Source organism: Microchirus variegatus (assembly GCF_963457635.1).
Source record: "Microchirus variegatus genome assembly, chromosome: 7".
Classification (NCBI taxonomy): domain Eukaryota; kingdom Metazoa; phylum Chordata; class Actinopteri; order Pleuronectiformes; family Soleidae; genus Microchirus; species Microchirus variegatus.
Window position 1 is genome coordinate 5,234,540 of NC_139808.1, and position 27,552 is coordinate 5,262,091.

General features: G+C 42.9%; 1 protein-coding gene across 1 annotated transcript; it reads right to left on the reverse strand.

Moving 5' to 3' along the window:
• On the reverse strand, positions 1-27,552 carry LOC310929980 (zinc finger E-box-binding homeobox 2; the record flags this gene model as incomplete). The annotated part of the gene is made up of 8 exons (XM_083892860.1): positions 1-632; positions 1,452-1,635; positions 1,723-3,242; positions 3,446-3,557; positions 3,657-3,850; positions 4,026-4,241; positions 6,951-7,250; positions 27,495-27,552. 8 exons carry the CDS (start codon positions 27,550-27,552, stop codon positions 1-3), a joined length of 3,216 nt encoding a protein of 1,071 aa, XP_083748986.1.

Genomic DNA, 27,552 nt, shown 5'->3' on the forward strand with positions numbered 1-27,552 from the left:
TTAGGTTTTTATGTTGGGTAAATCTGTAACATCCAGGCTTAGTTCGTATTTGTCTACATTTCCACTCAGCTTGTCCTCAGTGCCCTTGTCCCACATGTCTTCGTCTACATTGTCAACATGGTCCGCCACATCACAACTGTCCCTCTCTTTGTGCTCCCTCGTTGGTGAATCGTGAGCGGTGTAATCATCTAACTGCTCCCCTGGCAAATCTTCATTTGCCTCTTCCGCGTGACCATCGCTAACTCCTGCTTCTTTACCTTCCTCCTCTTCCTCCTCCTCCTCTTTGAATCCCTCCGTCGCTCCGTCCAGACTGGAGTCGCTGAGGAACAAATGTGGAGTTTGGGTGTCCTCCGCAGACAGAGGGGCCTCGTCGGCCAGCCGGCCCGCGAGAGCGCCGTCCGCTCGAGGCGTGAAAGGCATCTCCTCGTGTTCCTGGTCCGGATCCTGGTCTTTGCTGCAGTAAGCGTAGCGGTGGTTCATGTGCTGCGAGTAAGAGCCGGAGTGAGAGAAGCGCTTGCCGCATTTGTCACATTGGTAGGGTTTCTCTCCCGAGTGCAGCCGGCTGTGCTCGATCAGATGGTGCTTATGCTTGAAGGCCTTGTTGCAGATTTTGCACTCGTGAGGACGTTTTCCTGGAATGGAGACGGAGAAATTAGATTCAAGATTCAAAGAGTTTTATTTGTCATTGAACAACTGCCTGTACAACAAAAATGTTGCCAGCAAGACCACAATGGTGCAAAGTGTAAAAAAAACGATTATTAACCTCTTCTTCCCTGACCCTCTTTTTGGGGTCCCTGCTTGAAAACTAAAAATCTCTGCAGGTATCTTGGTATAAAAATAAAGATAACACTTGAGATTCCACCAGAGGTGTAAGTCTCACTGTAGATGCCACTGTGTCAGAGTAAATGCACATGGAACAGCATAAATGAAGGATTTTTTTTCTCTCGCCTAAAAAAATATTGCATTTTAAAGCAAATATCACCTTTAAAATATGCAGTAGGAGCTTAACATGTGGACATGAGCTGTGCAAAGTCTGATACTGTTGAAGTGAAGCAGAGTAAAGTTACAGAGGTTTTAGTAAAGAGATGTCTAGGCGTTCTCTCTTTTGGCACTGTTTGGCACCATCTGTGCCATTTGAGATTTCTTAGGTACCAAATTATTAAAAACCCATTTAATTTAATTTACATGTCACTATTGGTCTAAAAAGAACTTGTTTTGCAAAAAAAAACTGTATGAAAACTCGCTGTAAATGGATGCTCCCTGTGGGGTGCGTAATAACAACTCTGTGACTCTGCAGCGTCTTCAGTTACGCAGCGCCATAACTCTGGCTTACCTTGGTCAATTTGGGTGATTGACAGCTCGTTTTAAACCATTTATAAGAAACTGTGAGAAACCACAAGATTGGCACCTCGTCCAAGTGTTTCAGTAAACGGTGATTATTATGTACCGACCTGTGTGCTCATATTTATGTCGCAGCAGCGAGCTACTCTTCTGGAAGGTTTTCTCGCAAATGTCACAAGCGTACATCCCCTCGTCTGTCTTCTTCAGCCTCTTCCTCCCTGGCCCGCCCTCTCCCTCCAGACTTTCATCCATTAGCGAGAGGTATTCCAAAGCTCCTCGGCTTAACACGTCGCCCTGTAAAGAAAAGCGTTAAAATGACACGACTGTAATACATGCTTAATGTTGAGTAACTACGGCGTGACATATGTGAGCCTGACGTACCATTAGAGCTTGTCTTTCATGGTGGATCTTCTTCAGTGCGGCCTCTGCGTCTGCCTCCATCATGTAAGTCAAAGGGGAGAGGAATCCCGAGCTGTTAGCTGGCTGGCTGAATGGAATCGACGCGGCGACATCGTGTCCTGAAAGCCCTAACCCAGACTGGTTGATGATAGGAAAGCCATTGTACAGGGATCCTGGAAACACAGGAGCTCTGGCCCCGCTGTAGACCGGGTGGTGGTGAAAGGGTAGATGTGATGTTGGACTTAAGTTGGACATGAGTCTCTTGAGCTGCTGGCTCCCAAACTCTCTCTTGTCACCCCTGGACGAGCTGCCGTTGACAGTTCTGTTCCTCCCCTCTTGGTCTGAGAGCTGCTTAGGTAAGGAGAGGTCCAGAGGTTCATTCTGTGCAGACCAAGAGCTGCCGGTCTGGTTCTGAGGTGAGGAGATTTCAGGAGGACAGCTGGTCAGGTCGAGGCAGACTGGAGAGCTGAATCCAGAAGAGGGAACTCTTCTTCTGGCTCTGGGCGATGACAGATCTGGAGAGTGGGTGATGGATTGGCTCGGGCTTATCCTCTCCTGGCTGGACCAATATGCACGTGAGGACAGGACATCTTGGCGATGCTGCGGCGGCGGGGAGTGCATGGCCACCAGAAGCTGCTGTGTGACAGAATGCCAGCTTGTGGCCTTGTGCAGTGGCGACTTGTTTCCAGAGAGGCCATTCATGACCTCACATGGTTTGCTGTTCTCTGGGTGAAGAGCAGGTCGGGGTAAAAACACAGGCGGCGAGGAGTGGTCTTTGCCGCGTAGACCCTCGGGCATCTCCACCGCCTCGCGGTTCATCTTGCAGAGGTAGCGCTCGTGCTGAAGCAGCACGGCCACATTGGGGAAAAGCTGCGAGCACCAGCGACACGTCACCCCGAGCACACCTCGCTCCCCTTCACCCGACTCTCTCCTTCTTTCAGGCGACACTTTCTTCTCGGGCCCTCCGTTGTGGATGAGCCTCTTCTCCTCGCCACCTCTTTCCATGTCCTCCTCCTTTTTCACCTCCCTGTGAAGCATCTCCTGCAGCATCTGCTCAAACTTGGTCCCAGAGTAAGGATAAGGGAGCATGCCGGTCTCTTTCAGGATACTGGCCCTCAGAGAAAGCTCTGCCGAGGGGTCCCAGAGCTGAGCCAGATCCAAAGCTTTGGGAAAGCCAGCGGGGTTCTGGTTGCTATCCTGCAACAGAAGCTGATGAGGATCCTCTGGTACTCTGCCCAGAGATCTGGAATGATCTTGATTCTGTATAGGCGAGTCCTTGTCATTACTGATCCTCCCTCTGCCTGCAGAGGGAGACGGGAGAAATGAGTGGTGGTGGTAGGGGCTTTGGCTGTGTCCATTAAATGCCCCACTGGCTCCTCCTGGATTTCCCCCTCCATTTCCTCCTCCACCACTGTGGCACTTTTTGCTGCTCAAGTGGGAGCTGTAAGAGCCGGAGTGAGAGAATCGTTTTTTGCAGTTGGAGCACTCGTAGGGTTTCTCACCTAAAGGACAAAGCAAGAGGAATCAGTCAACAGATGCAAAGCTGAAAATATCTTATGTTAGGGTTTTCTGTCAACACATAAACTTGTGTGTGTGTGTAATTTCATACTGTGCAACTGACACGCTAAGTGACGGTTAGTGATACAATGGAAACAATAGCAAATTAATGGGCGAGTACAATTGTTTTGATGTCATGCTGCCTCACCGCTGTGGATGCGGAGATGCTCTTTGAGGTGGTGTTTGTACTTGAAGGCTTTCCCACACTGGAGACATTTGAACTTCCTGGTTTCCATGCCTTGATCCAGCGTGATGGGACTCTAGAGAGACAGGACCTTGTTAGGTTCAATGACGGGGGTTGGTGGAATAACAATTTCATCTTCAAATATACACAATGTTTGACTGAATGAAAACCTCACCTTGTCCTGCATCTGATTGTGAAGTGCCAGGTGCTGCTCCATCTGTGCCCTAAGGGGGGCAGTGTATCCACAGAGTGGACAGACCATGTGGCCCCCCTCCCTCTCTTGACAGTACTTTATGTGCTCCCTCAAAGTGGCTCCTCGCTGAAACATCCTGTGGCAGAACGGACAAACCTGCTGGTTTCTTCCTGCGTCTGAAACCCAGAGACAATTGGAAGAGACCACATAAATCTTCATGTGCCGTATCCACCCATGTTCTACACTGCAGGGGGGGGGGGGCTGAAGACTGTACCAGTGGACAGGTCAAAAGCTGGTTTTAGAGTTATCTTTTTTTACCTTTAAAAGATAACTCTTTGCTACTCAACGTACCTGCGCCCTCAGGTGAGCAGTGCTGAGCTCCCGGTGACCAGATGGCAGGCGGCAGGTCATCGTGTTTGCCGCCCTGGTGATGATACGCAGCTGCTGTGCCGTTGTGGTTCAGATGATCCAAGAGACTGGCAGAAGAGGTAGAAGCCTTCTTTAGCTGGGCCAAAAATTCATAATGAGCCAGGTCCTCCAGGGCATTCTGGGAGTCTGAGTTCTTACCTGGGCAAAAAAAAAAAAAAAACACAGACGAACACAGAGGAAGTGAAACATCTGCAAAAGGAAATGTTGTTTGTGTTTTTAACAGCTACGCAAGCTTCTTGTAAACCAGTTGAGGTGTGTGTGGCTTTATATGCAGATACATCTGCAACGAAATATTATTATTACTACAATATACCTACACTGCTGTTCAAAAGTTTGGGGTCACTTAGAAATGTCCTTATTTTTGAAGGAAAAGTGTTTTGTTTTTTTTAAATGAATATAACATTAAATGAATCATAAATACACTCTATACATTGTTAATGTGGTAAACGACTATTCTAGCTGCAAACGTCTGGTTTTTAATGGAATATGTACATAGGTGTATAGAGGCCCATTTCCAGTGTTCTAATGGTACATTGTGTTTGCTAATCGCGTTAGAAGACTATTGGATGATTAGAAAACCCTTGAAAACCCTTGTGCAATGATGTTAGAACAGCTGAAAACAGTTTTGCTGGTTCTTTAACGAAAGGGTAAAATGATTATTTTGAATAAAAATCATTATTTCTATTCTTGTCAATATCTTGACTATATTTTCTATTCATTTTGCAACTCTTTTGATGAATAAATGTGTGACTTTTAATGGAAGACATACAAAAATTGTACGGTAGTGTATATACTCTAATACAGGGGTGTCAAACATAATGGCCCAGGGGCCAGAACTGGCCCACCAGAGGGTCCAATCCGGCCCACAGGATGAATTTGTTAAAATGTCAATGTCAAATACTTATATTATTTTACTAATTAATATTTTTCACTTCCAGATACCTGTGACTAAATGTATGTGTTGGTACATTTAAGCATAATATTGTTGAAATTGCACTTATATTTCTCCAGAAATGTCATGTTTTGTGAAAAAGATACTTCATTAAATGTAAAATAAAGGAGAAAAATTCAGAGTTCTTGTTGTTCATACGTTATTATGCTATTATTTTACTGGTCCGGCCCACTTGAGATCAAGTTGTGCTGTATGTTGCCCCTGAGCAAAAATTAGTTCAGCCGTGCTCTAATGTAAAGAGGAAAAAATGTGTTACTAAGATCCAAATACAAACAAAAATAGGACAGGTTTTCCTTTGAAGAACTTCAGTTTACAGTCTTATTCAGAGTCATATGATCTGTGATTGATTTGAGACGTTCGGGTTATTAAAAAGTCTTCACACAATGAAACTGAAACACAAATTCACAAGTCGATCAGTCGTCAGTGCAACAGTTGTGGTCGAGCCGTTCTACTCGATCACGGAGTGTAGCTGAAGTTAAGTCTTTCTCGAGTCTCAACTAAATTGCAAACCGAATCTAATAGGACTGAATTGTTTACTGAAAGATAAAACAATAAATCCAGCGAGCTGGTTGTGAGGAATGTGGTCCTCAGTTGAGCCTGTGAGTGCAGTGACAGTCAGGCCAAGAGAGAGAAAACCACACATGTACTCAATGTGAAGGAGAGAGAGGGTGTCTCCTATCTCGAGCCAGTCAACTTCACTTACAGTGACTTTGAGGAAGATTTTTCAAATGTTTGCAGATGCTGGCATATTTTGAGCTGTTTTTTTATGTGGTGAAGGGACGAGCCTGTGCGGTGGAGTGTTGTAAAAACTCAGCTTCGCCTTCATCAGGCGAGGCCAAATCACACGAGGCGAGGAGCTAAGTGATTGTTAGTAGGCAAAGCTCCGTGCGCCGCCTTTGATCTCCCCTTAAATAAAAGGGAAAGCCTCGCGTCGCACAGTGCTGATTTCAGTACCGTAACGTCACCTCTTTGATGCATGGAAATATTGTGACATTGTGTGGGATGAGTTCTTTTGTCATGCTTTCACAAGGCTGTGCTTTTTCAAAGAGTCGAGTGCAAAAAAAAAAGAAAAAAAGAAGAAGAAAAAGGAAACGGCTTTCAGGGAAGCCACGGTTTCATGAGGAGCCGATATGAAGGTGTATCTAGAGGGTTTTGTGGAGCATCTTGAGACTGGAGAGGTTCTCTTGCGTCAGAAAAAAAACACACAGAGGGTGTTTACACTTAACATAGTGTCCTACGCTGCAGTCTCATTCAGTATACACACTCTTAGAAATGAGGGTTCCAATAGTGTTCTTCTACAAGGGCCGAGGTTCTGCACTCTTAAAATAAAAGTGCTAAGTAGCACCATATAAGGTTCTTCGGCTTGTCCTCATAGGAGAACCCTTTTTGGCTCCAGGTAGAACCTTTTTATTAAGGTTCCACCTGAAACCTTTTTGGAGGGTTCCACCAAGAGCCCTTTTAAAACCCTTTATTCAGGAAAGGGGTTTTAAAGGGTTCTCTGGATCAAAATGGTTCTTACTGGAACCATTGGTGTTACCAAGAACCCTTGCTTCTGAAAAACCCATTCCCGAAGAAAGGGTTTTAAAAGGGTTCTTGGTGGAACCCTCCAAAAGGGTTCTAGGTGGAACCAGGTGGGTTTTAAAGGGTTCTCTGGATCAAAATCATTCTTACTGGAACCATTAGTGTTACCAAGAACCCTTGAAAACCTCCAGGAAACGGTTTTTCAGAAGCAAATGGTGCCAGGTAGAACCTCAGCCCTTGTAGAAGAACCCTTTTGGAACCCTTATTTCTAAGAGTGTACCTGGAAACGTTTGCTTCTGAAAAACCCTTTCAGAAACTGAAGCAGAAAAACAAAGTTTCACATCTTATTCTCTGTAATTTAGCTCATAACTTACAGTACATCCTCAGTGGATCATGGTCTCCTTCCCTGTCACCGGTGGCTGCAGTAATAACGTCCTCGGCAGCTTCAGCCTCCGGCTCCACCTGCACCCAGTAGTTCCTGCTGCTGGGGCTGAGGCTGAGGCTGAGGCTGTGCGGCTGCGTGGAGCGGGCAGGGCTGCTGGCCTCCTCCGTGCCCTCGCTGGGCGTCAGGCTCGTCTTGTCCAGGCTCTCCTGGCAGTCCTGGGGCTCCAGGCTCCACAGGCCCACCTCATCCTCCCCTTCAGAGCCCAGTGTAGTCACCTGTTCAGCATCCACTGTGAGAGGTGGAAAGTGAGAACAACATCAGAGATCGGGACTTAATGCTATGCATAGGAGTGTATAATTTCGCAATGCTATATTGTGTTTGAAAAATCCAATATCAGCGACATGTGTCTTTAATCTATGTTAAATGATCCAAAAGAATTCCTTTTTTTTGTTCTTAAAAACATGATTCATAATATCATAGACATGTTTCTTGTTAATTCAGATGATATTTAGTTATTTGAGCTTTGGATTGTGGCCACTGGAAACCAGAGATGATTGTTAAATTTTTTTAAAAAATGTAAGGAACTGAAACCAGATATTTAAAAAAAAAAAAAAAAGTTTAGTAAATTTAGAGCTATTATATTTAAATCATTGTTGTCGAGAGGAATGAAACTGTCGCCGAGTGATATGTGTTTCTGTGATTAAAACATTGCATGTGGCTTTGTGTGGGTTGATGCGTGGATAATGATCAACGCTTCAGCGTGCATTGCAACATACACAGTTTATACATTTTACCGAGCAAGATAAAAAAGTGTTTTATTCCTTTAAAGCCTTTCATTTGGAAACCAATGCAAATACAAAATATACATGTATTTAATTAAGTGAAAAGTGCCATTGTTCTGATTTAAAATCCAGTCCAGTAAAATGCAGCTTATTTTAATACTGATGTAAATCACTGTAATTTATGTTTTTCTTACTTGGAGCTAAACAGTTTCTCCTCCTCAGCAACATCTGAAGAAGGGAAAATCTTTTTTTAATGCTAAAGCCTCGTATTTTCAGCACATGTGTGATATGTGACATGACAATGTGGCGAGAGGCTGCGGGCAGAGAAGGGATGAAGTAAGATAAATAACCTATTGTAATTTAAAAAAAAAAAAAAAAAAGTTTACCCTCAGTGTCCACGTTTCTTTTTTTTTTTCCCATGGCGAAGAAAATAAATGACAATTACAAACACATGCCCAGGATTTAAGCTGTAGTCTCTTATTTCCAAGCTTTCTTTGAGGGCTCTGTGTTTCCCTCTCACTGATTAGTAATATCTAATCACAACCAAATAATGACTATTTAAGAACACAAATAGATCTCCTTGTGCCAGTGCGTTTGAAATGGAGCATCAGAGGGAAAGTCAAGCTGTTTTTACGTCCTGTGCCAAGTCGGCCCTTTGCATCGTGAAAAACGGGGTTTTCCGATCAGTGTTTGTTGACGTTCGCGTCAAAAAAGAAATAAATTAGGTTTAACCCTTTAAGGTACTACTCAACCATTTGGTCGAGCACACTTTAAGTCACTATATCGCATTGAAAAATGCATCAATCTGAACTCACTAACACTTAATGTGACTTGATCTGAATGTTGTATGAATTGTGAAAACCAGGTTTATTATGAACAGACATCTCAACTGTTTGGTAGAGGCCTGTATCTGAAGTACTGTAGGGTCTAATTTAAAATTAAAAAAAAAATATATATATATATATATATATATTGATTGTCGTTATTGTTATCATAAGTAAATAAAATAAAATATTAAAAAATGCAAAGAAATAATTTTTCCTTTGCTCTTTTTCTTGGTGCGTACCTTAAAGGGTTAATAGAATTTGGCTTTCACGCAACTTGAGGGAGGGAAAAAAATTAACTTTCACAGCTCATCAAATTTCACAAAACACAAGCAAAGTTAAAGTGTCAAAACAACACCAAAAAATAAATAAAAATCTCCACTCGAGCCGTATCGACTGCACCCTCTCACATGTTGCACGCGCGAATACGACCACAGCTCACAGTCATAATAAAAGCCTGTCGCTCAAACACGGTGACATTTACATTTCAGACTTAAAACGTATACACAGTGACTCTGCTACGAAAGGGGGGGCTGCAGGGGGGGCGCCCCTCACAATCAAAGTCACTTGTAAATAGTCAGCATGTTTGTGCACATATTCCTCAGATGACTCTATATCGATATAACACCTACACACACACACGTATCTGTTTGTATCAGCAGATGCTCTGTGCTGCCCCAGCCTCACTTCCACCTCTGTACAATTTACGCTGAACTAACTCATGGGCAACGAATGACTTTGTGTTAATTCTATGCGGGGGGGACTCTTATGAAGCTGTAAAGTTGATGTATCACTAATGCAGAAGATTCCTGGGATGATGAGGCCAAACTGCTCGGCCCTGATGGAGAGAAATCTGCTCCAGATTAGCATCAAATTGGCTCTAATTTTTCTCTCGCATGACAGTGACTGACACTGAGTCTATACGTCCTGTCATTAAAGCGGCGCTGAGCACGGATGGCTTTCATTATCAGGGGCCTGTTGATTTATTTATTTGGATGGCGTTTGTATCCTCCTTTGTTTTCCCCCTATCGTGCCGTTGGAACGGCTCGATCTATGCAGGAGGGGAACGCCTGCGAGGATAAAGATTGCGTGCTGAGGTATAAATGAGCGAGACTGACACTTTTTTGAATGCGTAATTTGATTAATAAGCCAAACACAGCTCATCCGAGGGGGAGAAAACAACACACTCGCTCACTGCTGCTGCTGGTGCTGGTGCTGGTGCTGCTGCTGCTGCATGCACACAGTGTGTTGTGTGCGTGGGAAGAACGTGACTCATATCCAGAGAGCGCTAACAGAACTGTGCTGCATCATGCTTGACAATGGTGATCGCTCTCGAGTCGTCTGGGGACTGTTTCTGATGGTTTGACAACAACTGTGTTCAGATCACACACACACACACACACACACACACACACACACACACACTCTATTATAAAAAAAAAGAAGATCTGTCTGCTCTCTCTCTCTCTCTCTCGCTGACAGAGCCTGAACGCAAAGATTGACGGTCCGCCTGCCAGAAACATGTCTTCTTCTTTTCATCTAAGACGAGTCAGAAAAGCCGAATTTTGACTTGTACGCCTAACTTTTGATCCATCTTGAATCTGATCTGAGGCCTGAGGCAGGCAGATAGCGCCTGAATAAATTCATAAGCACACATGTTAGTGACACGGAGTTTAAACGACCACATTAAAAGAAGAAGAAGAAGAAACAATCCTGTCCAGTTTAAATCTGTGGAGGAGAATCTAGTGTACGGCAGGACGCAGGCGTTTATTTTACAACGCACATACAGTGTGTCATCTGGTATTGACTCAGTCATTATGTGGCCGAATAGTAAACACACAGCAATTACCTTGAAATTACCTTGTTTGGGTTTTAAATGGCAACAAACAAGCCAGGCCCAATTTACCGCACCGTGAATTTATTATAGCATTCTGCTGATTTATTTACGGGCTCGTAACCGTCTCGTTTTAAAGGCCAGAGCGATCGCCGCGCATGCAACAGCGTTGAACGACAACAACATGATATAATGTGACTCTTTTTTTGGGGGGGAATTTGTTTGAATTCAAATGAATTATGCGTGTAAATAATGAGGTGTAGTTTTACATCTACGCAGAGGCGCAGCCTGTGAACAGGCAAGGCGGGCAACTGCTTGGGGCCCCCGAGCCCCCTATAGCCCCCCTATAGGCTGAGGGCTGTTTTTACAGAAATGTGCAGTGACCAGCCGCATCCCAGTCCCCCTTAAAAAACAATTGGCAATTTGCAATGACATCTCAGTAGGAAACCTCCCTAAAGGGGCCCCACCTCACTTTAACCTGTGTGAAGTTATTGTTCTGCAAGTTGGAAAATGAAGAGGATTATTTGCAGTACAATGCATATCTTTTTTACTCAGTTTATATCTGTTTTTTTACAGTATTTTATTCTTCTATATATTTGTATTGTTTTATAATCTGGGTTCTTTACAGTGTAATGTATTTTTTTTTTACTAAGTTTATATAGTTTTTTAAAAGCTACTTACAGTATTTTATTGTTCTTTACATTTATATTTTCACATACTTTTTAATTACAAGGTTTTTCCATGTCATTTAGAAAAAAAAAAAATATTTTGAATTTTTTATTTTGTCATACATTTTTCGTTGGTGTCAGATTATTCGTAACATAATGGTGATGAACACTGGTTGGAAGGGCCCCCTGGGATTTGTTTTGCCTAGGGCCCCTACAGACTCTAGAATCGCCTCTGCATCTACGACATCTTTTTAAAAGATGACCATGGAAACAAAATCAAAATAAGATTGGGTTTAAGTAAAAATTGGGTAACACTTTAGATTAGGGAACATACATTCACCATTACTAACTTGCATATAAGTTGCATACTAGCCCTTTATTGGCAAACAATAAGCATGTATTAACAACTTATTCTATATAACCTTATTCTACCTCTATTACGACATGAATTACGATTTTTCCTACATAATTTGTGAATACGTACTTAATATTTACTAATAAAGGGCTAGTATGCAACTCATATGCGTGTTAGTAATGTGTTCCCTAATCTAAAGTGTTACCAAAAATTTAATTTGAATGCTTTAAGCCATTCATTCTTCTTCCTTTTTTTTTACTTTATTGTACTTTTTTAAAACTTCTCATATTTAGATTTGAATTTCTCAATCATTTTTATATTCATCATTATTTATCTACCTGGAAGAAAACGTTTAACATGACATAAGTTATGGAATAGCTCATAAAGTAGTACAAAGGCGGTAGAAGACAAATGAGTGTATGAATAAAATGGTACTCATTAATCTACTTTTGTCACGCAAGTTTTTTCCACATGTCAAAAATACACACGACGAAGCTTTGAGTTCTAAACACACACGACGGGTTTCACAGGCTCCGAGAGAAAACTAAAACCGCTATTTTCAGACTCAAATAAATTACCACATGAAGGTCACGGATGCCCACGCGCTAAACAAACACCGAGCAAAACAGGAAGACGACTGCATTATTACAATATAAGTTTTTTCTTTTTCTTTCGGGTTACGGTACCTATGAGAGCAGTTCAGAGACACACGCTGCTGGGTCCACATTCATCTCCAGAGGAGCACACTCATGTCCACAAACGATGACTGCGCTTTAATTATATCACACGCAAAAATAATCATCAAGCGTGTTATTCTCACTGTGGCAGCTCTCTCTCTCTCTCTCTCTCTCTTTTTCTTTTCATATACCTGCTGCCTGACATTCGTACAATGAGTCAGAGGAGGACCACAACCAAGAAGAGACACCTCCCACCTGATTCCCTTCATCTAAGCAGCAACTCTCTCTCTCTGTGTGTGTGTGTGTGTGTGTGTGTGTGTCTTTGTATTCTCTGAGGCTGCATCTCACTTTAGCACCTTTGGCCTGAGCTCAGAGGTGACATGACCACACCTGTGTCACTCAAATGTGTGACTCGCGCGACACAAGTTTGGACACACGAGGCCGACCGTAATTTGCAGAAAAACCCAGAAAACTGCGTCTGGAGTGACAGCCTCGCGATGGAACGCAACCTTTTAATTTGAAATGATCCAAATGTTTTACGCATTATATGCTGACAGCAAATTAAACGCTCTAAATTACACGTTAACCGACGGGAATGGTGATAATGTGATGTTTTGCTCCTTTTTTTTGTTGTTGTTGTTGTTTATTGCATTTCTGCGGCCGGAGAAGAGGAAGTGCAAACATTCTCGTCTAATGACGGTGAAAATAACCACAGCGATACCAGAGGCGACGTCACGCTGCAAAGTCTGAAGTTTTCAGTTTGACTCAAATTTAAGCTTCTTCGTTAGCTATGGTCGGTGGCAGCGGTCTGGCAAAATTAAAAAATTAAAAAAGAGTTTGGCTGAAAAATGGCTGCTGGCAAACGAGAAGTGTGACTGTGTAATGGAGATTGTAAAAAAGGTCAAATTAGTGCAAGAGGAAGAGCCGGCGAAAAAATGTGCTGCGTGGTGCAAGTTATGTGATTCGTGCATTTGCGCGTTTTGACGTACGCCGCCGCCGCTGTGGTGTGTAGGTTTACAGAAAGAGGGTAAACGGAGGTGCAGAGACAGAGAGAGAGACAGACACCAGCACATGAAGAGTGCAGATGTATGGTGGACTATACACTGAGGGGGTGAGGGGGGGGTGGGAGGTAAAGTAAGAGATAAGAAAAAAGGCAAAAAAAGGGTGGGAAGGAAAATGAGAACGCATCAGTGTTAAACTGTCCCCGGGCACAAAAAAGCCTCCAAGTGATTCTGAGCTGTGAAAAAACCCAGAGGGAAATTCCCTCAGCATGCACACACACACACACACACACACACACACACACACACACACACACACACACACACACACACACACACACACACACACACACACACTTAAGGGTGTAGAGAAAGACAAACAAACAAATAAAACAAATGAAACACAACTGTATAGCGGGGACAAAAAAAAGGGGCCAACTCACTGCTGTGTGTGTGTGTGTGTGTGTGTGTTCTTGTACTTGCGGCATACTGAGGACAAGTGAGGGGTTTTTAACCAACAAAGTGAGGTCATTTTTACAAAGTGAGGACATTTTGGCCTAGTCCTCACTTTGTTTTCATTAAAATCACTTCCTTAGGTTGTAAGCATGCTATACTCAACAGAAGTCATCAATTTGGTTCAAAAACCCGTTTTCCAGCCCTTGTGTTTCACACACGTTTTGCTCTGGGGCTCCACCTGCAGACATTTTATGGTACTGCACCCAGTAGTTCTTCATAGATGTCATTCATGAAGTAGATATGTGTAATTGTGTTGATTTATAAAGTGGAAATGCTGGTCCTCACTTTGACAGCACTTTTACCCGGTCCTCAGTATGCCGCAAGTACAAGAATGTGTGTGTGTCTGTGTGTGTGTGTGATCTCTGAACTTCAGAGACAGTGGTGTCACAGCAGCAGATTCGCAGCAGCCCTGCGCTGTTGGATGTTCCCGCTCATTAGAGGAGGAGACCCCTTACACCACCTCAGTGTATTTACACCAACAACATCTCAGCACCAATTCAAGGAGATATTGTCCCTACTAATGTCCGGCCGATTGATTAAAGTGCTGCAAAAGAACAGCAGCAGCACCATCGTTGCACACTTGAAACTGACAACAAACACCGTATTGAAACTATTTCAGCCTTTGTTCACTGTGGCTTTTTTTTAATGACTCTGTTCAATTAGAAGCCTGGTGACACAAACACAGATTCCCCTTTTGGGGGGGGGGGGGGGCATTTTTATGAGCTTCAAAGACCCGAGATGTGTTCGCTGATACCACGCGCTGATAATGCGACTCTGGTGCGCTGGAGTTAGTTTCATTATTCACATATGAGTGGCTCAGTGTCTCGGGGGCTGAGCTTTGATTCGCCCATGCAGGCTCCTCTAAGAAAAAAGAAAAAAGAAAAGAAAAATCACACTCTGACATTCTGTGGAGTGGATGTGTACAGCTGCCACGGACGCCGTGTATCTGAAAATCCACTGATTTCAGTATCAGTGATCTGTTATTCTCTTTCTACGTGTGTGTGGGTGTGTGTGTGTGTGTGTGTGTGTGTCACATCACTGCAGAGGAGACCTGCCTCTTGTTTGATTTCAAAAAAGTCAAATAGTGAACATCTCTTGGCCTTTGATTCTAATCATTTATTTATTTTACATGTCTTTGATTTCAGTAATCTATGAAGTAGGCATTACTTTTCATATACCTTATCCTCTTAGTCCTGTCATGTTCATGACATCATTCTCTGTGTCATGCCTGTGTGCTTTCAGTATTCTTCATCAAAGAGATTAAAAAATAAAATAAAATAGAAGTAGGAGGAGTGACAGTGAACATATTTGGGGGAGGGGGGGGGAAGCATCACCAGCACATGTGACGCAATGACGGAACTGTGACTTTGGCGGTATAGGCGACAGCTAACAGACAGGAGGTGGCGGCGCGAGAGCAGAAACACACTTTACGGGGTGTATACTTTCACCCTTCTTGAAGATTCCCACACACCAGCGTATATTCTTAGATTGTGGTGAGTCATCTATAGAAATCCACCGTTTATTTTGGTAGCCTATAATGATGGTGAAGTTGCACCGCCGGGGGCCCCACAGGAACTCGAAATTAATAGCTGTACATTTCGCACAGGTACGAGTTTTAAAGAGACAACTGCGCGGATGTAAAAGTGGATACATTCATGTACACTAGCGTTGAAAAGGTTGGGGTCCACATAGAAATGTCCTTACTTTTGAAGGAAAAGCACTTTTTTTCAATGAATATAACAGTAAATAAATCAGAATACACTCTATACATTGTTAATGTGGTAAACGACTATTCTAGCTGCAAAAGTCTGTTTGGTTTTTAATGGAATATGTACATAGGTGTATAGAGGCCCATTTACAGCAACCATCTCTCCACTGTTCTAATGGTACATAGTGTTTGCTAATCGCGTTAGAAGGCTATTGGATGATGAGAAAACCCTTGTGCATTGATGTTAGCACAGCTGAAAACAGTTTTGCTGGTGCTTTCTATTCATTTTGCAAATCTTTTGATGAATAAAAGTGTGACTTTTAATGCAAAAAACACAAAAATTGTGTCGGTGAACGCGTACATAGGTGTATAGAGGCCCATCTCCAGTGTTCTAATGGTACGTTGTGTTTGCTAATCGCGTTAGAAGGCTATTGGATGATTAGAAAACCCTTGTGCAATAATGTTAGCACAACTGAAAACAGTTTTGCTGGCTCTTTCTATTCATTTTGCAAATCTTTTGATGAATAAAAGTGTGACTTTTAATGCAAAACACCCCAAAAAAAATTGTATAGGTGACCCCAAACTTTTGAACGGTAGTGTCTGTATGACCCAAAATAATCCACAGAGGATTAAAACTCTTTGTTCAGGAAAGAATTGAGATTTGAAACCCAAAAAGAGTTTCATTCTAATATGTGTGAAAAGCAATCAGTTTGTCTCTTTGCAGAAATGAGACAAAGGTGTAAGTTAAGAAGTTTGCAATGAGCCTTTGTGGTTATTTGCTCTTCCTTTGGCGGTTTCCTGTGTGCTGCTGCCTACATGTTTGCCACAGTGTGTGTTTACCTGTCCTCTGGACCACCACAGTGACTGATCAAAATAAAGAAGCTACCTTGTTTCACACCTGCCTTTATACCTTTAAAGCGCGTCCGTGTGACTTGTGCATTGACTTTGTGGGCAGCTTGTGAAGAGTTAAGACGCTGCTGTTGTTGTTTTTAATGATGAATGTGCTTTTGTCTGCTCTGTTGTCAGAGTAAAAAAAACCAAAAAAACTGGGACATGTTTTAATGTTGTGTTAGGGCTGGTGCACACTCTTTGAAAACAGGTCATCTGCCACCACACGTCTGTAGCGTTGCAGCCGATCGTTTAATCTGAAATTGAACTATGTTCTTTCTATCGAGGCTGCAATCAGAGGAAAATGAGACGCTGAATTGGATTCATTTGGTGTGTATGTATACACTCAGAATGAAAGTGGGTGCACATTTAAATAATGCCGCTGTGGCCCCGCTGTGCATCTACTGCACTGCAAGCACGGGCCCGAACGCTGCTGTGAAAGGTTAGCCTGGTTAAAGAAACACGTTATTTTGGAGTTCTGGCCCTCTGCCTCCTCCTGTGGCCCGCGCTGGTTTCCGTGTAGCGAGGAATCGGCGGTGGAATGCAATAAGGGTCACAGAGGGACCCACGCACTCACCACACTGTGAATCAAAACCCAAACTCCACTTCATTAGACTCCTGTCATTGCAGAGACTCTCACACCACTCTATAAATACCCCTGTCTCCCCCCTCCAAATTTGTTTTCCCTCTTTTTTCTTTGCACATGAAAATGCTCAGGGACGGGTTCCAGGCTGTCTGATGTGGCTCTTTATTTTGTACGTTGGCGCAAGAAACCGCACAATAGTGGCTCCTTTTGAATATTAAAACGTTCTCTGACGGAGCACAAAGGTTCTGAAGTTTTTTTTAATAGGGGTGCATGCTAAAATAAAAGCTCTCTTTTGAGTTTAACAGCTATACAATGTGGGATTCTGGTTAGTTCAGCTTAAGCTGCAACTTTCAGTTATTCGCTGCAGGAGATTTGTTTTGAGGGTGGAACAAATATGCCCGGTATCCCTGTGACTTTGTCTGGCATCTGTGTATGTGATCTGTCGGAGGTGTTATAAAAAAAAAAAAAAGGAGGGGGAGAATGTTGTGCATTAAAGCCCAAAATGTCTTAATGTAACCGCGAGCGCAGTTCTGAAAACACGAGATACACGGTTTTCTGAGGAACCACAGTGAGATATAAAAGATCAGAGCGCACACATGTGAAGGTATTCACTCAAGAGAAACTCCACTCTTACAGCTGCTTGTGCCATCATAACTGATATTAGTCAAATTGCCCTCTTTTTTTACATTTTATTTCCCTCCACAGTTTAAAAATAGATCGGGTAATTGCCGACTTCAGACAGTAAAACTGTATCAGATATGTGTGAGGTATGAAATCATTGTACTTTATAATGACAAGTGATGTTCTTCTATTGGAGACACACACACACACACACACAGTGGCACTGTAACGTACAGACAGGGCGCCATCATCTGGCACATGTGGACATTACATCCTTCAAGTGCAAACGATAATCCAAACATTTCGGAGAGAGAGTGACCACAAGTGACCTTGAAGGCTTCGAAACATAGAAGAAGTTTTCGACTTTGGCAGCGTCGCTCGTGTTTTCTTTGCTTTCTCCCAGCCTTTCCTCACACGCCTTGCACTCTCTTTCTTTCTTTCTTTCTTTCTCTCTCTCTCTCTGTTTCATCAGTGTTTTCTGCCATTAAAGCACACAGCAACACACACACATACAGAGTTTAACTGGCGTTTTTGTGGTCATGGAAATTTGATTGGGAGGATGTTTCATTCACATCGCATATTAATTTACACACGTCCGCGTGTTCCTCTCTTTTAGTGCATGCGCGTGTGTGTGTGTGTGTTGTGCATATGAGGCCTGAAACAACGCTAATTAAAGTCATAGAGGAAAGAAAGAAAGAAAGAAAGAAAGGAAATGCAAAGGCAGCGGAACTGCATGTCATTACTGACCTGTCCCATGTTGGAGAAAAAGAAAAGTGACGGCAAAGAAGACAAGAGAGCGAGCGAGCGAGTAAAACCTCAACCAGTCAAATAATGTATATAAAAAAAAAGTCGACAAGAAGAAAGGTTTAAAAAGCAAACTTGGGCAGTTTAAGAGGATCTTTGATGTGTATCAGAGGAGGAAAGCAGCTCTCGCGACTGGGACAACAGTAATTTTAAGTCGAAGCAGAAGGCTGGCTGGCTGACTGGCTGCTTCGCTGGCTGCCTGGCTGACTGCCTGGCTGACTGACTGCGGGCTTTGATGGCGCTGGCTGTTTGAAGTGGTTTTTCGGGGGATGGGAGCAGCGTGTGGTGTCAGTGGGACAGGGGAGGCACGCGGGGGAGGGGGGTGGTGGTGGTGGTGGTGGTGGTGGTGGGGGGGGGGGCGACATGATGGCAACTGTTCAGGGTTTGGAGAAGCAGAAGAAGATGGATAGTTAAAGGGAGAGAGGGGGAAGAAAAGAAGTGAGAGGATAGAAACAGAAAAGTGTGTGTGTGTGGGGTGGGGGGGGAGGGATGGGGGGGGGGCGCTGATACGGCGAAGAGGAGATAAGGAGGAGGACAGAAAACAGTCCAATAAATAAGAGTGAGAGCGATTAAACAAACTGAGTGTGACACAAAGAGCCAAAAATAGTGCGTCCGTCCTAATGTTAGGCCCGGACACATTCACACCTTCCTATTACTTGTATCATTTAGATGATGTAACCCCCCCTCAGATACGCTGCCAAGCTTGCCTTGAGACTTATTTCCCCTTCCATCCCTGAAACTGAAAAGCTGGACACATGCACCATATAATCATAACTGCACTGTTTCCCTATGAGCGCACAGAAAGGAAAAGGAAAAAAAAAAGAAGAAAATAGCTCTTTAACTCCAGAATGTTTTTTGGTCTCTGTGCCTATATTCAATTCAGGTTTTACGAGTAACTCTAACTTATCGCCCTCCCTCGTGCGTCGTCTTGCAACACCGGTGGCACCGATACAGATACGAGATAACCTGTCACGAACCATTAGAAAGACCAAAAACAGATAAGAGATTGTTGCGCCGCGATAAAACGCAAAGGGAATCAGTGACAAACTCAAAGACTCAGTTGCTTCCTTTCTAGCACACAATTTCTTCCGGTACATGGATCCTGTTCTTTATCATACCTGAGCTTCGGTTTCATTTGCACCATCTAATACTGCTGCTGCTGCTGCTGCTGCAACGCTGCTGCCTCAGAGTTTTCTTATCGATCAGGCTCGAGTCATCTTCTCTTTTAAGAACATCAAGCACAGATTTTTATCTTGCTTTCATCTTTTAAGTCATTTTACAACAATCTTTGTAAATTCAGATATTCTTAGTGTGTGTATTCTGTCTTGTGTTTGTTCACCTGTCTCAGTTCCACAGATGGATCTTAATTGTCACAAATGTGTATTTGTACATTATTGTCCCTGATTTGACCAAATTAATTCAAGAGATTAGTACAAAAATGTTTACATGTGGGTTGGAAGGAACCAATGAATGAATGAATGAGTGAATTAAATGTTTGTATCCGGTCTTTATCAGTTAAAACTTCTAATAACATCTGACTGGACAATACTTTCACTCTGTGGTGCACGCTTAGAAATAAAAGTGCTAAGTAGAACCATATAAGGTTCTTCACCTTGTCCTCATAGGAGAACCCTTTTTGGCTCCAGGTAGAAACCCTTTTGTAGGGTTCCACCAAGAACCCTTTTAAAACCCTTTATTCAGGAAAGGGGTTTTAAAGGGTTCTCTGGATCAAAATGGTTCTTACTGGAACCATTAGTGTTACCAAGAACCCTTGAAAAAACCCTTTCTTCGGGAAATAGTTTTTCTGAAGCAAATGGTTCCAGGTAGAACCTCAGCCCTTGTAGAAGAACTCTTTTGGAACCCTTATTTCTGAAAGTGTAGTAGTACCAGGTGATCTCAGGTACGGGGAGATTCACCTGAGACTGAATTACACTGAATTCATATGATGCTGCTGTTGCTGTTTTGTCAAGTGCACATCATTAAAAAGTCAAAAAAGCTTGTAGCTAATACGCTACATTTATACTAATATACTTATTAATCACTGAATCTGTTCTTAGAGATTCCTTTGACGGTTTACGGAGAGTCATCGTTGAAAAGCACAGCTAAACATTTCCATGGACGTCGGCCACTGTTCTCTCAAAAGCTGATTCGGTGCAAACAATTCTGATGACATCATCAGAGCGTGTGTCCAAAGGCTGTAAAGAGGGGGGGGATGATATGACACCTCCCCGAAGGGCTCCATAATGGGTAACTGCAGTGCAGGTCATAAACCGAAACCCTCCCCCACCACCACCACCCATCCACCACCTCCCTGATGTTAGCAGATCTGGCCTGGAGCACACTACAAAATCAAAATCAGAGTATAACGCATCAAATTCATCGCTTTGACTTCACAATGTCAATGCTATAAAAAACAAAATGAGATGCTATGAGTTACAGGTGAGGTTTGTTCCATGATCGGTCAGGCCTGTGAGCATCGGTGGGAACTTGAACCCGCGGCTGCGCTCCAGGAAAACCACCGCGCAAACCTCCAACAATTGCAACACGGCAGCTCCTGTACTTTTGAGATGCTTTGTCTTATACGCAGATAAACACCGGATATGACACTGGTGTCTGTGTTTGGACCACGGACCAAAACTCCGTCACTCCCATCACAGGGACGAGCAACGCTTTAAAAACTCTCCCAAATGACCGACGGTTACACCGAGTTAAAACCAGCTGCTGTCAAAACTGTCAGCAGCGCAGCAGGGGAGGGTGCTAGGATTTCACGACTGACGAAAAAACTTCACATCGATGAGGGGGGAAGAAAAAAAATGAAAGTATGACATGTTTTATTTGCAATTTTGCAGACACATAATAAGTGTACTCCCGTCACGGTTGTCTTATGTGGACGAGCACATACTACCGTTTGGTAGTGTATGGCGTTTGGGGGTCACCTATATGATTTTTTTGGTGTTTTCCAATAAAAGTCAGACTTTTATTCATCAAAAGAGTTACAAAACGAATCGAAAATATAGGCCTAGAAAAAGAGGATGTTTATTCCAAATAATAATTTTGCCCTTTCGTCAAAGAAGCAGCAAAACTGTTTTCAGCTGTGCTAACATCATTGAACAAGGGTTTTCTAATCATCCAATAACACTGGAGAGAAGATGGTTGCTGTAAATGGGCCTCTATACACCTATATACATATTCCATTAAAAACCAGACGTTTGCAGCTAGAATAGTCGTATACCTCATTAACGATGTATACCAAGGCTATTCAACTATTCAACCGGCCCTTCAAGCAATTAACCCATAAATAATGAATGTTTTATTTAAAAAAAGCCAATAAAACTGCAGCTTCGCCTATTTCTGGCACTTTGTGACACTTTGTGACACTTTTTTAGCAAATAATAATACAGCTGTAATTGTAGGCAGCCTATGCATGTACCAGAATATGTTGCACTATGAGCCAACTGTAGCAATTGTACCTGAATATTATTGGTGCTGTTATTTATATTTCTGCAAAAAAAAAGCCTTTTGTGGCCATTGCACCTTAATGTTTTGTCTAGTTGTGACTGTTATACCCAAATGTTGGTGGTTCTGTAACTGTCACCTTTTTGCACTAAAACTAGCAGCCATTTCAATAAATAAGTGCTCAGTAATTTATAACATGTTGTATCTATTTGTATTTGTATCTGTTTACTTTACATGCAACACAAAACAGTAGTACAGGGGTTGACCGGCCCACTGGCTGGACAGCCTTCCGAAAAAACTGGCCCTTCGGAAATTTTAGTTGAATTGCCCTGATGTATAGAGAAAAAATGGGCTTTTCCTTAAAAAATAAGGACATTTCTAAGTGAACGGTAGTGTAAATGACACAGGAATAATTTGTTTGCAAAATAGAAAACTTATTCTCAAGGAGAGAGAGAGAGAGAGAGGGGAAGGGGAAACAAAAAAAACGAGAAGTAAACAAACTGAAACCACAAGCACGACTCCTTTTCCCCGTATCAGCAGGTGTGAGGTTTTTCTTGACCGAGGTGATAAAAAAAGGCCCATCCTCGACGCCACCCCTCTCCTCTTCTGTCGCACATAAGCATATCAAACTGCTCCTCTTTTCAACCAGCTCCCAAAATGTTGGCAAACTCTCGTTCAGGCGGGAGTGTATCTGCCTGCCAGACTTTCTTTCTTTCTTTCTTTCTTTCTCTCTCTTTCTCTCTCTCTGCCACCCCATCTGGACCTTGTAATACATGACAGCTGAATCACGGTTCCAAATTTAATTTGAGGTGTGATAAAACGGCACATATCTATAAATTGTGCGCAGGGAGTTTGAACATCTTCCTTTTGTGTCAGACACGTGCAACAGATCAATGCTCAGAGAAGAGAGTCCACGCCAAAAAAACACTGAATATATTAATAATAATAATAATCCTGGAAATGGAACATTACACCGTACATGTATGTAAACATGTTCCTCTCCGATAATAGAACAGAGTGACATGTCACAAGTAATATTATTGGTGTTGAACGTGTGAAAGTGACACACACACACAAATGCGTTGCACACACACCTCATGAGCTCTGTGGTTAATCGTGTTATCTTACAGTTTAAAGGAGTGTGATCCTCAGACGTACACTCAACTGTCACGTCTTATCTGCCGAGACAATTTAACTGTTCCTGATAACTACACCGGGCTGGACTTTCCTCATCTGAAGAGGGGCTCAGAGCACAGAAGTTTCATTTCATTCTCTTCGCAGTGTATCGCCAGGTATAGACTCTCAAAGCTGGACTAGGTTTTTAAGTCTTAATCCTGTCATTGTGTGTGTGTGTGTGTTAAAACTGGTTGCACATGGTGATAGAAAAACAACACCATCCCATGTTTTTATTGGTCCCCCTAGAAGTTTTGCCTTCACTGTGTTCTTCTTCTTCGCTTAATCATCAGGACAACGTTTGGGCAGGAAAAGAGACACAATAAGATGACACTTCTGAATGCTACCGCTTATAAACATAAAGGATGCATATATACGCTCCAACATCCCGCTTTTCAAACATCCTACAAAACCCATGCGCAGCAGCAGCAGCAGCTAAATATGGCGGAAAACCCCCTCTTGCGAGTATTAATCCAGCAACGGCACCGCAAAACTTTTCCAAATAATTCCTCCTGGAGTGGATCACCAGTGTGGCAGCCGCATCGCGAGGAATGTACAGTAAGACATGGGGACCGCGCTTTTTGGCTCAATGTGAAACATCACAATGAGCAATAATTGAATAAATATGTGAAGAAGAAAAAAAAAAACACCAGAGGGACCCAATCAAGGGATTCCCCATTACTGCTGTGTTGATCTGGCATCAAACACACACACACAACACACAGCACAGCACAGGGATGGGATGGGAAAAATCTGTGACACTTAGAGCTATGGGAACGTTGGGGGGGAACAAATGAGGAAGCACTTAAGATTATCCCACATTCTGTCGCACCATCTTCTTCTGTCTCTACCTCTAATGTCCCACCAAACCCCCGCCGTCGTTTTTTATCGTTCGTCTTCGGCGCTGTCACTCCTGTCGCCCCCATCGGCTCAGTCGTCCTCTTCTTGCCTCGCCTGGTCCCTCCCACCCGCTGGTTCTGACGCCTGAGCTGACTCCCTTGAAGGAGCCCTGGTAATAAACCGTGGTGCCTGAGCTCTTCATTGCTGTCTCGCTCCCTCCTCCCCGCCCCTCGTCCCCAAAGCGCCGATACATCTTATAAAGTAGGCTCGGTCCAGAAAGGCCCAGCCCCTGTACTTTGTACAGTAAGAAGCGCGTCAGTCTTTCATTTCAAAAGTCCCGTCCCCCCCCCCCCCACCACCTCTATTCTCTCGCTCTTTTTCCTCTTTTTTCCCTCTCTTTTTCGCTGCTCAAGTTCTTTGTGTACACTGTGCTATGCTCACTGTGGCAGCACCGTGCCAGAAAAAACCCACACACACACTCGCATGTATGCACACACATACACATACACATACACATACACAGTCACAGACACACAGCTGGGCCCCAGCTGCATACAAAGACTGGGGTTTGGAAATCAATGAAGGAGAAAGAAGAAGAAAAAAAAAAAAAAAAAAAAAAAGGGGAAAGGAGTTTAAATAAATTGGCACTTGAAAAAAGAAAGAAAAACGAGAACGAGGGAGCGGAGGGGAAACGGGAGAGAGGCTCGCTCTTAAACGGGCACGTCGACTTTCAACAATGGAAGTGGAAGAGGGTTTTTTTGTTTTTTCACCAACTAACAAAAAGCCGAAGCATAAGGCAAACAGCGCGACATGTGTTTGTGTGTGTGTGTGTGTGTGTGTGTGGGGGGGGGGGGGGGGCTCGTGAAATACAAACCCAACATCTGATTCAAGGGTCAGGACTGAGTGAGTTTGATCTGTCGCCTGGATGTCGTTGATGCCCACGAAGGATGAGAGCAAAGGGGGGGGAAAGCCCAGTCCACTGGATTCAAATAAGTCACAATATCGCAACCTTAATAGTGTTTTGAGAAAACTAACTCAATTAAAATCACAAACGCTAAGTCCTTTCAGTGTCATCTCTGCTATCTAACGATCACATAGATGTTTAAAAGAGGCCTGGGACTGGAGAGAGAAAGGCCGCACAACTAATCATTTCACACTCTCGCTCACAGCCAGTACACAAGTCATCATTTCAGAGTGGATATGTTTCCGTCCTCGGTCGCACGACTGTTTTCAATCTGCCAGGAATGAAAGCAGCGGAGTAAATATCCTCACGCCGACTTGATATTGGTGAACATTGACACTTTTATTGGGGGAGACAGAGACATAATCAATAGGCGCCTTTGGGGAGAGAAGAAAAGTCAGCTTATGTTCTTTTCCTCTCTTTCTTCTGGTTTTGGAAAAGATCCTCGCATCGCTGTCTCATGAGTCAGGGCCTGCCAGATTCGTTTTGGGTTTTTTTTGGGTTTTTTTATCAAGGACCTTTAACTAGATGCTCACATTCCAAACCCTAAACACAGCTTTAATACACACACACACACACACACACACCGACACGATGCATGTGTGACACATGCCATGAAAGAGCATCTCCAGACTAACTCGTAAAGCAAGCGATCAGTGATTACAAATGAAAGACAACGAAAGAAAAAGTCATAAAGAGTGACATCGAAAATCACACGACAGCATGACATTTAAGACAGTTTGGAGATTTGGGGCCGAATACCAATTTGTAATCAGCGTTTTTTGATCTTTTAAAAAAAACTCACATCTTGCAACCTTAGCGTGACTTAAACAGGCGTGATGTGTGTGTGTGTGTGTGCTCTGAGGTGACCGCTGGAAATTAAAGGAACTGTGCTGTTGGGTGTTTTTTTTTTAGTCTGATACGTGACAGTTCCTTTCAATACGTGTTCTTAAACCCCCCCCCCCTCCTCTACCTCCTCAGATAGCTTTCACAGCGCGGCGACGCTGTTGATTTGTGAACTAGGAGCTTAATCGGTCGACAAACTGCTACGTTGCCAGTCAAAGGTGAGGAGGACAGTGTGCTTGTATACACGTGGCGGGGGGGGGGGGGGTGGGTCGTCGTCGGTTAATGTTAGGGCGGCTAAAGAGAGAGGATCTCACCCTGGTGACACTCTGCTGAGAATCACACCTCTCTGAATGAAAATGAGGAAACACTCACAGCAAAACTAATGGGGTCCTTACAAGCAAACGTTTGTCAGCTCAGAGGAGGACGGACAAAAAAACAAGCAAGGTGCCTGACTTGTATTTAAAAGAATAAAGAGTGAAGAATTAAAGCAGTATATATATATATATATATATATATATATATATATATATAAAAAAAACAGTATAATGTGCCGACTGTGTCTCTGCTTTTGGGCGGCAGTTGACTCTCGGTGACAGAAAGATAATCACAGTTTAAGGCCATGTTTGCACTTGGGCAAATAGTTGCCTTGCTTAACACACACAAAATAAATTGCGTTACACACAAACTATCACCCACAAACACCTCAGTATTAATTTAAATTACAATTTGCCCCTGTAAGGTTCTAAAGGCTATAGTTTTACACTTGTTTTTTAAAAGCCAGGGGGGTTGCCAGTTAAATTTAGGGTTTAGAGAAATGTCCGATGTAGTGGATAATTTTAGAGTCCTGTGGCTTTGGGTTTTTTTTTTTTGGGGAGGCAAGGATTTTGATTCTAACATAAATTTTCAGTCCTCATCAGAAGAATAGGCGACCGAATGTTTACGTGTGTATCCATGTGCGAGTGTGTTTACCCTCTGCTGCAGCCGGTGACTTTCTGAGCTGCCACACACTTGAAAACAAGGCACAAAACAAGAGTCTCTCCACTGATGAAGTGTTCCTTATATTCAGCGTACACACACACACACACACACACACACACACACACACACACACACACAGTCACCATGTTCCCCCCTGTATATACTGCTGATGATGATAACCTACACAGGAAACTGAAGCTTTTGATGAGGTGGTTGATAATGAAAATGTATGAAAATGACATTAAATATTATAACAAAATATCAGGATTACACATGTGAGTGAGTGAGAACTATTTCATAATTTAAGTCCTTTTTCTTTGACACCACATCAATGTGATTCCTGCAATAATACATATTTTAAGTGTCTTTTTTTTAGGTTTAATTGATATTTTACTAATTTAAGCTGAACAAAAGTCTCACTTAAGCCATTTTTTTCCACTTTCATTATGAAGAAATGTTGACTAGACAATACTTAAGCACCAAAAACGCACACAAAGTCATGTGAAATGACACAGAAATAATAAACAAAATAGCCAACAAGCAGAGTGCGTCCTCGAAAGTCTAAATCTCGGAGCATGTTCAACTTTACGCACAAAACGCAACAGCACAGCTGAAGCCAACATGGCACAGAGAAGCGTTCCTTACTGACAAAAATCACTTTTTCTGAACACTGACATCAATAAAATGTGTTGAAAGTTTAAAAACGAAGTGGAAAAACTTTAACCTTTAAGGATTCACGAGAGTTTAATGGATCACGAGATCTCACAGAAGTGCTGATGGACTTTTTGTCGCCGGGTTTCCTCGCGCAACCTTTTCTTCAGAATAAAACAAAGTATTTAAAAGAAAAAGAAAAATGCGGATTAAAGTATATGAATGGTTTAAAACAAATAAAAAAAATAAAGGTGCATATATATATATAAGTGTGGGTGCATATATACGTGATTGTTTGGTGCTCTCGTGCCCTTTTGCGTCACGGGGAGCGACGTCTCTCGCGCTGGAAGAGTTCGCCTCTTACCTCGGTTCCTCCTGGGGTTCGCTTGTTTCCTCCGTTTGCCCCTGCTTTCCTCTGTCAT